Source organism: Nycticebus coucang, chromosome 2, assembly GCF_027406575.1.
Source record: "Nycticebus coucang isolate mNycCou1 chromosome 2, mNycCou1.pri, whole genome shotgun sequence".
NCBI lineage: Eukaryota > Metazoa > Chordata > Mammalia > Primates > Lorisidae > Nycticebus > Nycticebus coucang.
In genome coordinates, this window is record NC_069781.1 from 21,559,632 (window position 1) to 21,573,158 (window position 13,527).

The window sequence follows — 13,527 nt, forward strand, 5'->3', positions numbered from 1 at the left end:
GAATCCCAGGGAGTTAAAAAGCACAACTGACTGGGTGTTAGCTGCCCCAGAAAGTATGTCAATTGCTCAGTAAAACTGGGAGGTCATAGCTCCAGCCTTGATGGATCAGGCTGCATTTTGATTGTTTAATTGTCAGGTTTTTTCCTAAATGTCTGAAAAGCATTCTAGCAATGGCCGTCTATACTGAAAGAATTACTGAAGCCATCTCCTTAATTCTCCTTGTGACCCAGTTCATCATAAACACCAGTTTATAGACTTAAAAAACTAAGACCCATAGGGCATGGTACCTCATGCCTGTCATTCTAACACTCTGAGAAGTTGAGGTGGGAGGATCCCTTGAGATCAGGAGTTTGAGACCAGCCTGAGCAAAGTGAGACCCTGTTTCTACTAAAAAATAGAAAAACTAGCCTGTTGTTATGGCAGATGCCTGTAGTCCCAGCTACTCAGGAGGCTGAGAAAACAAAACAAAACAAAACTGAGACCCTGTGAGGGTCTAACTAGTTGTTGCTCCAAGTCAAGTTGGGGCTCAGCCCAGTCTGCCTGACATGGAGGTGATCCCTCCCAGTATGGAGATTTTACCCATGAGCATGGCCATGAAAGAAGAACTGCTGTTCAGACAAAAATCTCACAGAGTTAGGAAGTTAGATCAGCAGAGTACCCTGAAATGAAGGTCTAGTCTAGAATAAGATTTCACCATCCCTCCTCCCTCCCATTCAGAATGGTATCACTCACTCCCAAATTTCTTTACCAAGGGGCCCCATTCATCATTCCGAATGTTATACACTAATAAAACACAGTCATTTTCTGGAATAATTGATGGAGAACTCTTCCCATGAAGAGGAAGAAAGAAGGCTGGGATGTTGGACACTGGCCATAGAGGTGGGGCCGGACACCAGTGAGTAGACTCTTCCCCAGGAGGGTTAAATGCTGGGTACTGTGGTATGTGGCTACTCTCTACATCCACCCAGCTCTCCTGCTGTCTTCAGTCAAGTCTAAGACATCAGAATATGTTCTCTGGGATTGACTGTCTAGTGGAAACTAGCAAACAGGCTGAGCTTTATATCTGAGGTAAAATACGCAAAGCTGAGCTAGAAAAGGCCACAAAAAAAGCTTAAAGTAAAGATCTTTTAAAGATCTTTGCAGGTCAGGTGTGGTGGCTCATGCCTATAATCGTAGCACTCTGGGAGACTAAGGTGAGTGGATTGCTTGGACTCAAGAGTTCGAGACCAGCTCCAGTAAGAGCAACACCTTGTCTCTACCAAAAATAGAAAAAACTAGCCGAGTATGGGGTGGGCGGGGAGGTGTGTGCATATAGTCCCAGCTACTCTGGAAGCTGAGGCAAGAGGATCACTTGAGCCCAGGAGTTGGAGGTTGCTGTGAACCATGATAATGCCAGGGCACTCTAGCCTGGAGCAACTGAGTGAGACTCTGCCTCAAAAAATATATATATATACATAAAGATCTATGTTAGGATGGGGGCATATTCACTTGAGAAACTCCACTCGGTAATAAATATTAAATGCCCCCAACACGGGTGAGTTGGGGTTGACTAGGGGAGATGTTAAGAACTGCATTTTCAGCCACTTAACTAAGCATGTATAATTTTGATATCGAAGTCATATTTTTTTATTTTGAATTTGAGAATATTTTTCCCTTCATGCATTTTTGTAGATTCTGCCTGAAATTTATATGGCTCATTTGATAAAGAATCCAAGCAGAAGTGATAATCAGTTTGCGAATTCTTGGCATAGTTTGCATAAATCTAGAAGGAGGGTTGGAATTTCAGTGATAGGCAAGATACGCAAGAAAAATTCACCCAGAATCTAAGAAGCACATGGGTTTGTGGTGCTGTTTAGGTTGGACTAGGTTTCTAGGGACAGTCCTCCACTGACTGTTCTGGCTGGTGATTGCTCTCCTGAAAACACCACCCTGTGTGTTGAGCACAGAGAACGGAACATGTCTCCACAGTGCCAAGTCCCAAGGACTCCGTGGGACAAAGACGTCAGGGGCCCAGAGATCAGCCACTGCTCTCTTGGTGAAAATGAGTATTTACTAAACACTTTCTCCAGCTCTGATATTTTATACATATCATCTCTTTTAATCCTCAACTTGACCTTTAAACAAAGTACACTGAAGCCTATTTAACAAATGAGGACATTGAGACTCATAGATGTAAAATTGCTTACCTAAGATCAAACAGTTGGGACGGACAGGAGTAGACCCCTGGCATTTCTGAATCTAAAGCTATAGCTCTCTTATTTTTGCTTAAACCATTGCTGCGAGGAAAGGAAAAGACAAAGGGTGGGAAAGGGGAAAGAGAAGCAAAAAAAAAAGGGGGGGAGTTGTTGTGATCACTTCTTTGCCCTCTTTCTTGGGAGGGGAGGTGAGTAAAATGGCATTACCAAGCTCAAGAGAGAGGCTACAAGACCTTCACCCAGTCCTTGCTGCTAGCAAATCCTGTTAGAAGCCACAGAACAGGAATTTGAGCACCAGATGAGGCTGACAGCCACATTGCATGAAAGGGCAATTGGTTCTAGTGGTCAGTATGATGACAGGAGAGACATTCCCCTGTCCTGTCAAGTAAGAAGTAAAGGTACAATCACCAACTATCAAAATACGGTCCTTCTGAGGCCTCACGTCCACAGCAGAGCACCCTGCCCCCAACCACAGTCGGCACCCCGAAGGGTCTACATCACTTTGATTAAGGATGATTATTAGCCACATGAGGCTGTGATAATCAATGCTAATTTATACACCTCTCTTTCCCAAGGGCCTCTGATTGAAAGAAGTGTGATTTTCTAGTCTGGAGTTATTAATACATCCTATACCTGGGCAAATGGGGCCAGGGCATAGGCTTGGGTGGCCTGAAGGTTGGTTTGCAATTTCCACAGTCTCTTCGCCTTTCTTAAATGAAATGTCTGTAACTTTTTAAAATCCAAATCTTGAGTTAAAAACGAGGAGAGCTAAAGGATGCATACTAGAATTGATATCTGCCTTTTTAGGGAGAACAGTTTAGTGAGATTGCTGAGTACTTCTCATCTCAGAAGAACAATTCTTGTGGCATTTCTCTCTTTGATCAATTCATCCAGCCATCTAATCAATACATTTTCTCTACTCTTACTAGGTGCCATGTCCTGGCTTTACTGATTTACAAATGGATTAGACACAGCTATAGTTCTCAAGTGACTCAAGTCCATATGGGCTTCCTAATCTTTTGGAGTCATGCAATCCCTTAAAATTTGGTGAAAGCTATTGATTCTCTCCAGTTATCAAAATGCCTGAATCTCACACAAGCACCATATTACATTTAAGTTTAAGGGAATTTACAGACCTCCCTCCAGGTTCCCCATACCCTATAAGAGCCCAGTAACACCCACTCTATAGAATGATGGACCCAAAAGTGGGATCTCACACTCAAGTGAAACATTGTTTTAGATATTTGATAAATGAGCAAAGTTTCCTCTGATAAACATGGTGGAGGAAGGTGTCCTGGCACCTCTAAAAATTGGGTCAAAATCCAATACTCAATTAGAAGCCAAGAGCTTTGGTCCTGAACTTGCTACATATTTGCTCCGTGATTTTGTACAAGTTCCTCCCTTTCTCTTGCTGGACTTCAGTTTCTCCATATTTCCAATAACTAAGGTATTCTTGATAAGCTTGAAGAGACCTTCCAGTCTTGATATTCTAGAACACCCAGGCTAAACACTCAATTGTTTGCAAAAGTTGGCCTCTTCTCCAGCACGCTAGACTCTCTTACCTGCCTTGGTAGCCCTGGTGCCTACCTCAGGAGGATCAGATGCTTCCTGTCCCCACCTCCTCCTCTCGGCCCAGCCAGCTATTCTTAAAAAGCAGCAGTCAGTATTGGAAAAGATATACTTGGGCTCCAATGTGGTCTCCACTACTAATAGCAGGACCTTGGGCAAGTTCCTTTAAACTCTCTGAGGCTTGATTTCTTCTTCTGTGAAATGAGAATGACAATAGTCCCCACCCCTGCAGGCGTCCTGAGCAGGAATCACGCACAGCGAACTAGGTGCATCAGCCCCAAATGAAACTCTCTTTTCTTCTGTCTTTTCTTTTTTGCAATACTGGCAAGATCTTAGGGAAGGTTCCACTGTCATACTTGTCTACACTTCATTTTTTTTCTAACTGCATACTAGGGCAGTTTGTGTAAATACCATTGGTAGAAAGAAATCAGGAGCACAGATCAATCTCATCCAACCCTGGGCATGGGAGACCCAGAACACAAGCATGGAAGCAGCCTCCAGGATTCTCACAGACAAAGGTGGGGCCAAGCTGAGGTCCCCGTGTGGCGCCCTAAAGCAAGGGGCTCGAGATACCTTTCAGCTGAGCAGGGTGACGGCACTGGAAGGAACATGTGCTGCCAAATGTAGTGCCCTTGGGGCAGGAGAAGGATGCGGCGTAGACGTGGTGGTGGTCCGGGATGCCACAATCCACTGGCTCACACACCACCTGCTTGTTCCACTTGCCTTCAGCGCAGGTCACTGTGACACTGGGTCCCGTCTGAAAGGCAGAAACAGGCACGGTGAGGATGGCAGACCAAGCCCCAGAGGTGGAGACACACCCTCCTGCCCAGCTGTCAGTTCAGAGCCTTGTCCAGGCACCCGGAGACCAACAGTTTCACTTGGGCTTACTTGCGATGATTTCAACAACTTCTTGAATGAGACACAGTAGAGCCTTTGTAAGTTGGCCACCCGAGGGACTCTAACAAACTGGTCGACATAAGGAACTGGGCCTACTCTACTGACATGTACATGTGGTCCATATCCAGTCTGGGAGAATGAGGTTAACTGAAGGAGGTGGTCAAGGAGGTGGTCAATGTCAGGAGGTTCTACAGCATTTCAGTTCCCATTTAAAGATGCAGAAGCTGAAACTTGGAGGCATTACATGATCAGCCCGAAGTTACCCAGCTGGAAAGAATATAAGTGGAACTTAACTTAAAGGTTATTCTCTTAGCTGCTCTGTATACCTACAGTCTCCTAGATCCTGGTTTCCATTTTCTTAATGAGAATCTTGGAGACTCAGAGACCTCATAGGGCATAATGATGTCCTTCACAAACAGACTCTGAAACATGGCACAAAGGTACCTGGTGCCATGGCACATGGCACCTGGTGTCCCGATCTTTATGTCTTTTCTCGGCTCTGGAAGAGGTTACCAGGGGCTTACTATAGTGCTTGGCACACGGCAGGTACTGACTTGGGATACAGGGGACCTAGATGTTTGTCCTCCCTGTTAGGAGACCAGGAAAGTACCTTTCCTTACTTGAGTTCTCTCATTGACAAAACGGATGGCTTGACATCAAGGAGTGCTTGAAGAGCCACTCCCTGTTCTGAGATTTGATGTATCAAAAGCCAACAGGACACGAGGAAGGAACGGGGCTGGGAAAGATGAAACAGTTGACAGAAATTTGAACCAAACTGGGGGATGGTGAGAATGTGTAGGTGGAAGGGCGAGGCCAGGCTTCAGAGCCAAGGGAGGACAGCCATTGGCAGCCCGGAGGCTTCCGTTCAAGGAGGAAGCTGCCAAATCCCAGGGTACTGGGGGTGCCAAATGTTGCCAGGGTTTTAAAAGCAAAGGACGTTTTCCCTTCTTAAGCACACATCAAAGGGATGTGTGTTTAAGAGAGAGGTCCCCCACTCTAATTGTTGAGAAAGTCCAATTATTTCTACAGGAGTTCAGACCTGCTGTGGCTGACACATGCAGTTTGTAAGGGTCTAGGATGAGCACAGATGCTCTGCACGAACAAGCACCCCCAGCATCAGGACAGTGCGTGTGTGCCCCCAGTGTGAGGGCAAGCCTCCCTCCAGGCCAGCCCTGGAGGAAGCTGCGTCTAGCAGCAGTGCTGGGGTCCATACATCTCACAACTGAAAAGACTTCCAACTGCCAACTTCTCCCACTCCTCTCTGCCCTGCCTGAGACACCACAGCAACACCTGGCTGGAGCAGCATTCTTCTCCAAACCACCAACTATGGAGACAGGTCCACCTGCTATCAGTGCCTCTGATGACATCCTGGGAGGCGGAGCGGGAGGGGTGTTCTCCCTGCTTCCACTTTTTCATCTAGACTCCAAGCCACACCCCTGTGGACAGCCCAAAGATTCTTTGCTAACCATGATCTGACCAGGTAACTACCTTCAAAAGCACCTTGTTGCCCTAAAGATAAACCCCTCACTTCTGACTAAGCAGACGGGACCCTGCATCAGTGGACTCCACTTGCCCCTCCAGCCTCACTGCCTGGGTGTGTTTAGGAAAGGAAAAAACTTTCTACCTGTGGCATATTCTTTCTCACCAGTGGGCTACTGCACATCATCCTTGTCTGCGCCCCAGTGCATTGTATTTCTTTCTTCTGCTCAGTACGCATCCCTTTGCCTTTCTATCTAATTCTCTGTTTTTAAGTTTTAATTTTAAGGTTTTTTGGGGTTTTTTTTTGGGTTTTTGGCCGGGGCTGGGTTTGAACCTGCCACCTCCAGCATATGGGACTGGCGCCCTACTCTTTGAGCCACAGGCGCCGCCCTAATTCTCTGTTTTTATGTCACTTCTTCCAGGGTACCGTGCTTGAATCTCCCTGTGCTTCCACAAAGCCTACCCTTCCCTTTATAATATTCTTTGCACTGTGAAGTCATCTTCATTCATTCATTCATTGCCCTCCCTGCCCCACTGAGCACTAAGCTCCTTCAAAGGATGGCCTATGTTTCTGTTAATGATTCCCTTTTCTTTAACACTTCAAACAGCATCTGATTGTTAAGTTGTAGCTGGGTTATAGCTTTCATGTGAGAGTCACAAATTAGTTTCATAGTAGGGCTGTGTACATTGGGTACTTTTTCTTCCATTCTTGGGATACTTTACTAAGAAGAATATGTTCCAGCTCCATCCATGTAAACATGAAAGAGGTAAAGTCTCCATCTTTCTTTAAGGCTGCATAGTATTCCATGGTATACATATACCACAATTTATTAATCCATTCGTGGATCGATGGGTACTTGGGCTTTTTCCATGACTTAGCTATTACGAATTGGGCTGCAATAAACATTCTGGTACAAATATCTTTGTTATGTTGTGGTCTTTGGTCCTCTGGGTATATGCCCAGCAGAGGAATTACAGGATTGAATGGCAGATCTATTTTTAGATCTCTGAGTGTTCTCCATATATCTTTCCAAAAGGAATGTATTAATTTGCATTCCCACCAGCAGTGCAGAAGTGTTCCCTTTTCTCCACATCCACGCCAACATAAGGGGAAGTGGGAAGGGGGGAGTGGGTAGAGGGAGGGGGATCGGTGGGATCGCACCTGTGGTGCATCTTACAGGGGTATTTGCGAAGCTTGGTAAATGTAGAGTGTAAATGTTTTGGCACAGTAACTGAGATAACACCAGAAAGGCTATGTTAACCACTGTGATAAAAATGTGTCAAATGGTTTGTGAAGCGAGTGTATGATGCCCCATGATCATATCAATGTATACAGTTATGATTTAATAAAAAAAAAATAAAATAAAACTAACTTTAAAACTAAAAAAAAAAAACAAAAATAAAACAGCATCTGATTGACAGTGAAGAGATCCTTTGCAGTGAATTAGTGAATGAGTGAACACCTCATTGACAGATGGCTCACCTCTTTCTAAAGCTGCCAACTGTAAATATTCAGCCCATGGTTTTGCAGATTTGCAACCTACACAGAAACACTGGTAGGTTTCCTTCCAATTTGTAAGAAATCCTTCTCTTACAAATTCTGCATTGATTGGTTGATTGGTTGTTTCATTCTTCTCACTCATTTAGTCAGTAAATATTTATTGAGCACCTACTATATAGGGCAATGCTCTTTTAGGTGCTGGAGAGTCAGCAGAGAACACGTCCAACACCCACTGAAGCCTTCCCTGGGCTGGAGAGAGGCTCTGAGCTCAGCACCTGTACACACCTGGGTCTTGATCAGCTCATCATCCCGCTGTATCTGGAGCACGTAGCCGGTTCGGCAGCTCACAGTGCACTGGGCACCATGGTAGCGGTCACTGCTGGAGCAATTGAGAGATGCATTCTCCACAGCCAGCTCTGGGCAGTCAGTGGTTTCACATGCAAAGTGCACACAGCTAAGAAGGAAAAAAACAAGAGGGCGGGGGGAGTGTTTACACAAGACGACTGCACGCCAGCTAGAAGATAAAGGCTAAGGGTCTTTCTCTCTCCAAAATTTCAGGAGTGTAAGACTGAGAGGAGAAAGGGGTGCTGGCTGGGGCAAACAGGACTGTGGAGGCAGTGGTTAAAGTTTAAGAGGACAAGCATGAAGACAGACAAACCAGGGTTCAAATCTGGCCACTTGAAAGCTCTGTGTGTTACCAAGTTCCAAACCTTGCAGAGCCTCAGCTTTTCCACGCGGGACAAGGGGACCATTATGATTACAGTGAGAATTTCTTGAGTTTCCTATCTGCTAGGCACCAGGTGGAGTAAAACCCTCTCTGCATTTTATAAGAGGAGCCACGCCCCAGGGTCACTGTGAGAATCAAATCAGCTAATTTAGAAAAAGCACAGAGCAGAAATCCTGCCATGCACTAAGCACTCAGTAAACGTGAGTGGACCTTGTGAATACACCTAAGCTCTATTCCCTAGAAGCTGTGTGACTTTGGTAAGGTGCATCACCTCTCTGAGCTTCAGTGTACTTTCAAATTTGGCCAACCATATAGAGCCCTGAGACTCAATACAGCGGCTAGCTGTAGAAGTCCTTTATAAACTTTAAAGTGACTTATGAATTGTTAGGGAAGTTGTACAGAGACCATGCCTTGCATCTTGCTGCGACTGCCCCTCCTGCTTTTATGCTAGTCTGAATCCCACCCATTCATTAAGTCAACACTCCATGCAAATTTCTACAGGAAGCTTTTCGGTGCAGTCCCGTCAGGTGAGCTCCGTGCCAGGCATCCCACCCTCTTTTCTCTAATGCCCTAGCCTCCTGCTTGTTGTATTGAAAACACAGGTCTTCAGTGCCTACCACATACTCGATTGCGTGCTAATCCCCAAGAATGCAAACAGAAACAACATAAAATCCCCCTGCTTGGATGATCATGCCCTTTATGTTCCAGTTACGCAAGCACTTAGTCACATTAGTTACTGCTCAGTGACTGCTTATATACATGAGCTCACTCCAGCCCACGACAACCCTATGAGCTAAGTGTTACTCGTTTTACAGTTGGGCAAATGGGAGAACAGTGAGACTGAATTGAGTGCCCTTCCAGACGTGTGCCTCCAAACTCCTGTGGTTAAACTTGCCTCACACTCCTGGACTCGAACGTCCTTGAGGGCAGAGACAATGACTGTTTCATCCTGGTATGTGAAGCACCTGCCAGTAACACGGCTTGTACCGCAAATATTTCCTGAATAGCAAGAAAGAAATGGTGGCAATGCCTTGCAACAGCTCTCATGTACTTCACAGATGTTGATTCCTAACACTGGAAGTTTCTAAGGGATGATTTTCTCTGACTTCTCCCTCTCTGGCTGTGTCGACACCAATACCTGTACAGATGGTTAGATTTAAGTCCCTAATCTCAAGGCTTTTATTTTCCTGTTTTTATCTGGGACACAGGGAGTAATTTTGGTCAAAGCGGCTTCAGAAGAACTTTCCAATCTTTTCTTGGGGTCACTTTCTGAAGACCCTAAGGAGGGTTTTACAAGGACATATGTCCATCCTTTGCCTCTTGCTCAAAAGTATAGTGAGGTACAAAGTGGGGAAGGGTGGGGAACGAAAATATGCAAAAATGAACAAATAGATCTACTTAAAAAAAAAAAAGACTCAGAAAAGAGCAAGCATTTAATTTAGGTCTCAGACACTCACTGATGTGGGCTTTGCAATCTCTGCATCCCCCCCTCTTCTGAAATGCAGGGCAAGCGTGTTAAGGAACCCTTGCTGAGAAGCTCTGATTCTCCGCCCTTCCTCTTATTTCTGCCCCAGCTCTGTACCATGTGGAGACCTCGAAGGGGCTGTAACTGTGGAGTCAATGCAAGGGCTTTGACACCAAACAATGCATCTGTTCACGTTGTGTAAGCACCGGGGAAGGAACCACATGGTTCCAATTTAAATAGATTGACTCTGTAAGCTACCAGCTCCCAAGCTGTTCTTCTGACCTGTGCCTTAGGTTCAGGCAGATTCTTGCTCTGCACTCTCAGGAGGTACTGGGCTGGTCCTATGAGGACCCAGAGGGAAAGGTAGCTTTCTTCTAAGTTGGAGGGCCACTAAGGTGAAAACAGAATGCCCCCCCCTCATTGTGCTGTGCACATTAAAGTTATTCTTTAGGGAAAAATGAACATCTGAAATGTTTCATTTCCTAGAATGGAAAGAGCACAGGACTTCTCAGTCATGAGAATCAGGGATCCAGCCCCAGCTCTGCCATTTATTCATATCATTTCTTTGATGGTGGATATTTATATAATACCCTGAGCCTCAGTTCCCCCATCTATAAAGTAGAAGTAATAAAATGATTCATCCCTTAAGATTGTCAACAGGGTGAAATACCATCCACCCACTCCTCTATTCAACACACCTTCACTGGGGCCCTACTGAGTAGCAGACACTGTATTAACAACAGAGATACAGCGAGGGAGAGGACAAATAAGGTGCCTATTGTCTGTGCATTTAAGGAGGGAGGACATGTGTCAAAGAACAGTAATAAGTGAGACCATTTCAGATAGTGATGTATGAAGCAAAGGCATAAAAACAGGTGAAATTATAGAGGATGGTGTTTGGGGGAATAGGACACTATGTATAGGAAGACCCACAAGGTAGGGACATCCGAACTAAGATCGGAATGAAATGAAGGGATCAGCCACACAAAAGTCTGGGGAGTCCTAGGCAGAGTGAAAAGCAGTTCAAAGGTCCAGGACAGGATGGAGCTTGGCATGTTTGTAGAATAAGAAGGCTAATGAATGGGGAATACTTCAGAAACTGTGAATCTCCAAGAGAAGGTGGTCTCACAACTCTGTCTCTTTCTGCTTTTGAAGACAAATATCCCCTTGTCATGTGGACAATTGATCCAAAACTTTCAAAGTCAGGTGAACAGGGCTAGCACTGGATTAATGGGACCAGTTTTCTTTCTTGCAGGATTTGTCAGAACCTTGAAAATTCTAATACATATTGAGAATTTCCAAAAGGGACTCCGATATACATTATTTTTCAAACTCTAACAGACTTTTTTCGTGGGCATTTCTTGGGACTAATGTCTTCCAGGACACTCTTTAGGGAGAGAGGCATCCTTGTGTTTTCAGCACATCTGTCTACACCTGGCTTGCAGGCTTGAAAACAGGAAGAGAAGGGCTAAGGGATAAAATTGGCCACCGAGTTCCACCTACATCACCTTATTTGCATTCCACATAGTAACTCTTAGAGATAGTAATATTATTCCCATTTTCTAGAACAGGAAACTGGGACTAAGAGTTTTAAATTGCTTGCTCAAGGGCACTCGGCTTGGACAGAATTCCAAGGGAGATCTGCCATTCTGTCTCCCAAGTCCCTGCTTTTTTTCTTTGCTATCCTGGTGGGTGGAAAAGGTTGTGTGAACACACTGTCCAAAAATGACAAACATCACCCCAACTGACCCTCCCAAATAACTCCCTGTCACAGCCCTGTCATTTCTGAAACACAAAAACAAAAATCAAAACAAGGAGAACAAAAGAAAAGGCTCTGCTTCACAAAAAGTGGATTCAATAGCAGTGATGGACAGTCAATAAGAATAGCCAAAGAGGAAAAAACTAAGATACTTCTTCAAAGGCAGGAAGGTGGCTCATACGATGGACAAGTGGAAGAGACCATGGAAATTCTGTTGATCACGCTCTCACACCTGGGCAAGATGGAAGTTTCCTGGATGCGGGGCTAGTCAGATACTTCAGTATTTTTTCTTCTTCTTACATATATATAGTGTATGTACCTACAGACTCAAGCTCCATATAAAGGTAGAACCTTATGTGATCTGACAGCTAACCCCCCAACTGCTGTCCCCACTATCTGCTGAAATGGGCTCCAGTCATGCATAACGGAGGATACCTGGGTAGCACTGCAACCAGATAAAGCCAGGAGTTAAGGGGCTGGTGAGGGCTCCTCTCCTGGTTCTTTCCCTTAACTCATGGCTTAATTCCTCTGGCTTGCTACTTAGCTGCAATTATGCCATGGGGAAATGCAGATAATAACAGGCAGGTTGTTTATAAATCATTCCGGGTTGCTCAGATGGGAACAACAAAAAAGACAGGGTGTTCAACACTGAAAAACAAAGGGAAAGCTGCTCTTGGCATCGACTCTGCAGGACTACTTAAAGTGAAATGGAGAGTTACTTCCTGGTTTTCCTGCCCAGAAGTGGGAGTACTGGGGGAAGTGATCTGATGGGCTCTTCTACCCTGGATTTCTAGGAGTGAGTGTTGTGGCATGATATGGAGATAAGACTTTGAAGATAAGGGGATGCAAGCTCAGTGGATGTCAGGGGCAAGGCAGACATCCTGAAGGTCACGGTCAGCTGGGTGAACTGTGCCTGGGGGAGGAAGGTAGGTCCCTAGCCCAAGCAGCAGTAAGACTCATGCTTCAGTCCAAGGCTGGCCAGTGGGACAGAGGGCCTGATGTTTTCAAATCTTCTGATTTCGTTAAAGAGTTCCAATAAGAATTCTGGTTTTTAAAACAAGCTCTCCTGATATTCAAATGTTGGCAACCAATTAAAGAAGATAACTAATGAGGACCAAATAAACAGAAATTGCCTGTGGTTTAATTTGGCTTAGGGTACAGTCTTGGAACCTCTGATAAAGAGGAAGGAGAGCCAAACTCCTGAGAGCTAGATTCAAGGGCAGGTTCTGCCCTCAATTTGTTGGGTGACTTCAAGCAACTCCCTTTCCTTGCCTGGACCTTATGCTTCCCATCCTTAAATGAGGATGCAGAACCAAGGAGTCTTTGAGAGCCCTTCCAACTTTCAGATATCATGGTTTTACAAGCACAAAACAGCAGAGGTATATAATTTCCAAGCCCTTTGAAATGGGAAAAAGTAGGCTTTGATAATCTCAAGTGCTGGCAGTGTAGGGAGCAATGGAACTCTGGTGGATCACTGATAGGAGTGTGATTGGCACAGTATTTTGGAGCAGAGTCAGGTGGTATCCAACACAGCCAAAGACACATATACACTTAGGCACACCAGGTCTATTTGCAGGCATTTAACACAGACACTAGTGATTTCCAGCTGATGTGCTCAGAAGCACTGGTCCCTTTGTGGGATATGGAAACTAGATGAGGTTATGGGCAGCAATCTGAGCAATCCATGGCCTCTGGACATGAGCAGCTTCATTCCAAATCCTAAATACAAATTCCTATATGGTGGTCTAAAGGGATATTCTGCCCATGGGTGTTGTCAGTGTGCAGAGTCTTGGCTCCAGGTTGTCCGTACTCCCCGTGAACCACACCTTCCACCCCAGCTGTGAGCACCCCTTGCAAACCACCACCTAAATCCACCCTGGAGGGAAAAAATTAATCTAGCCACGTTAAAAAAATTTCCTCTAAAAGCTGGCCTTC

The 13,527-nt window shown here is 45.1% G+C and overlaps 1 protein-coding gene across 1 annotated transcript in view; it reads right to left on the minus strand.

The window, feature by feature from the left end:
• LOC128567301 (pappalysin-1) overlaps positions 1 to 13,527 on the minus strand; it is a 143,802-nt gene that overhangs the window by 56,419 nt on the left and 73,856 nt on the right. Inside the window, exons 7-8 of the mRNA XM_053564446.1 lie at positions 7,927 to 8,095; positions 4,338 to 4,521 (exon numbers count right to left, since the gene is read on the minus strand). Coding sequence (XP_053420421.1) covers positions 4,338 to 4,521; positions 7,927 to 8,095 — 353 coding nt within the window. The remainder of the gene's footprint in view (positions 1 to 4,337; positions 4,522 to 7,926; positions 8,096 to 13,527) is intronic.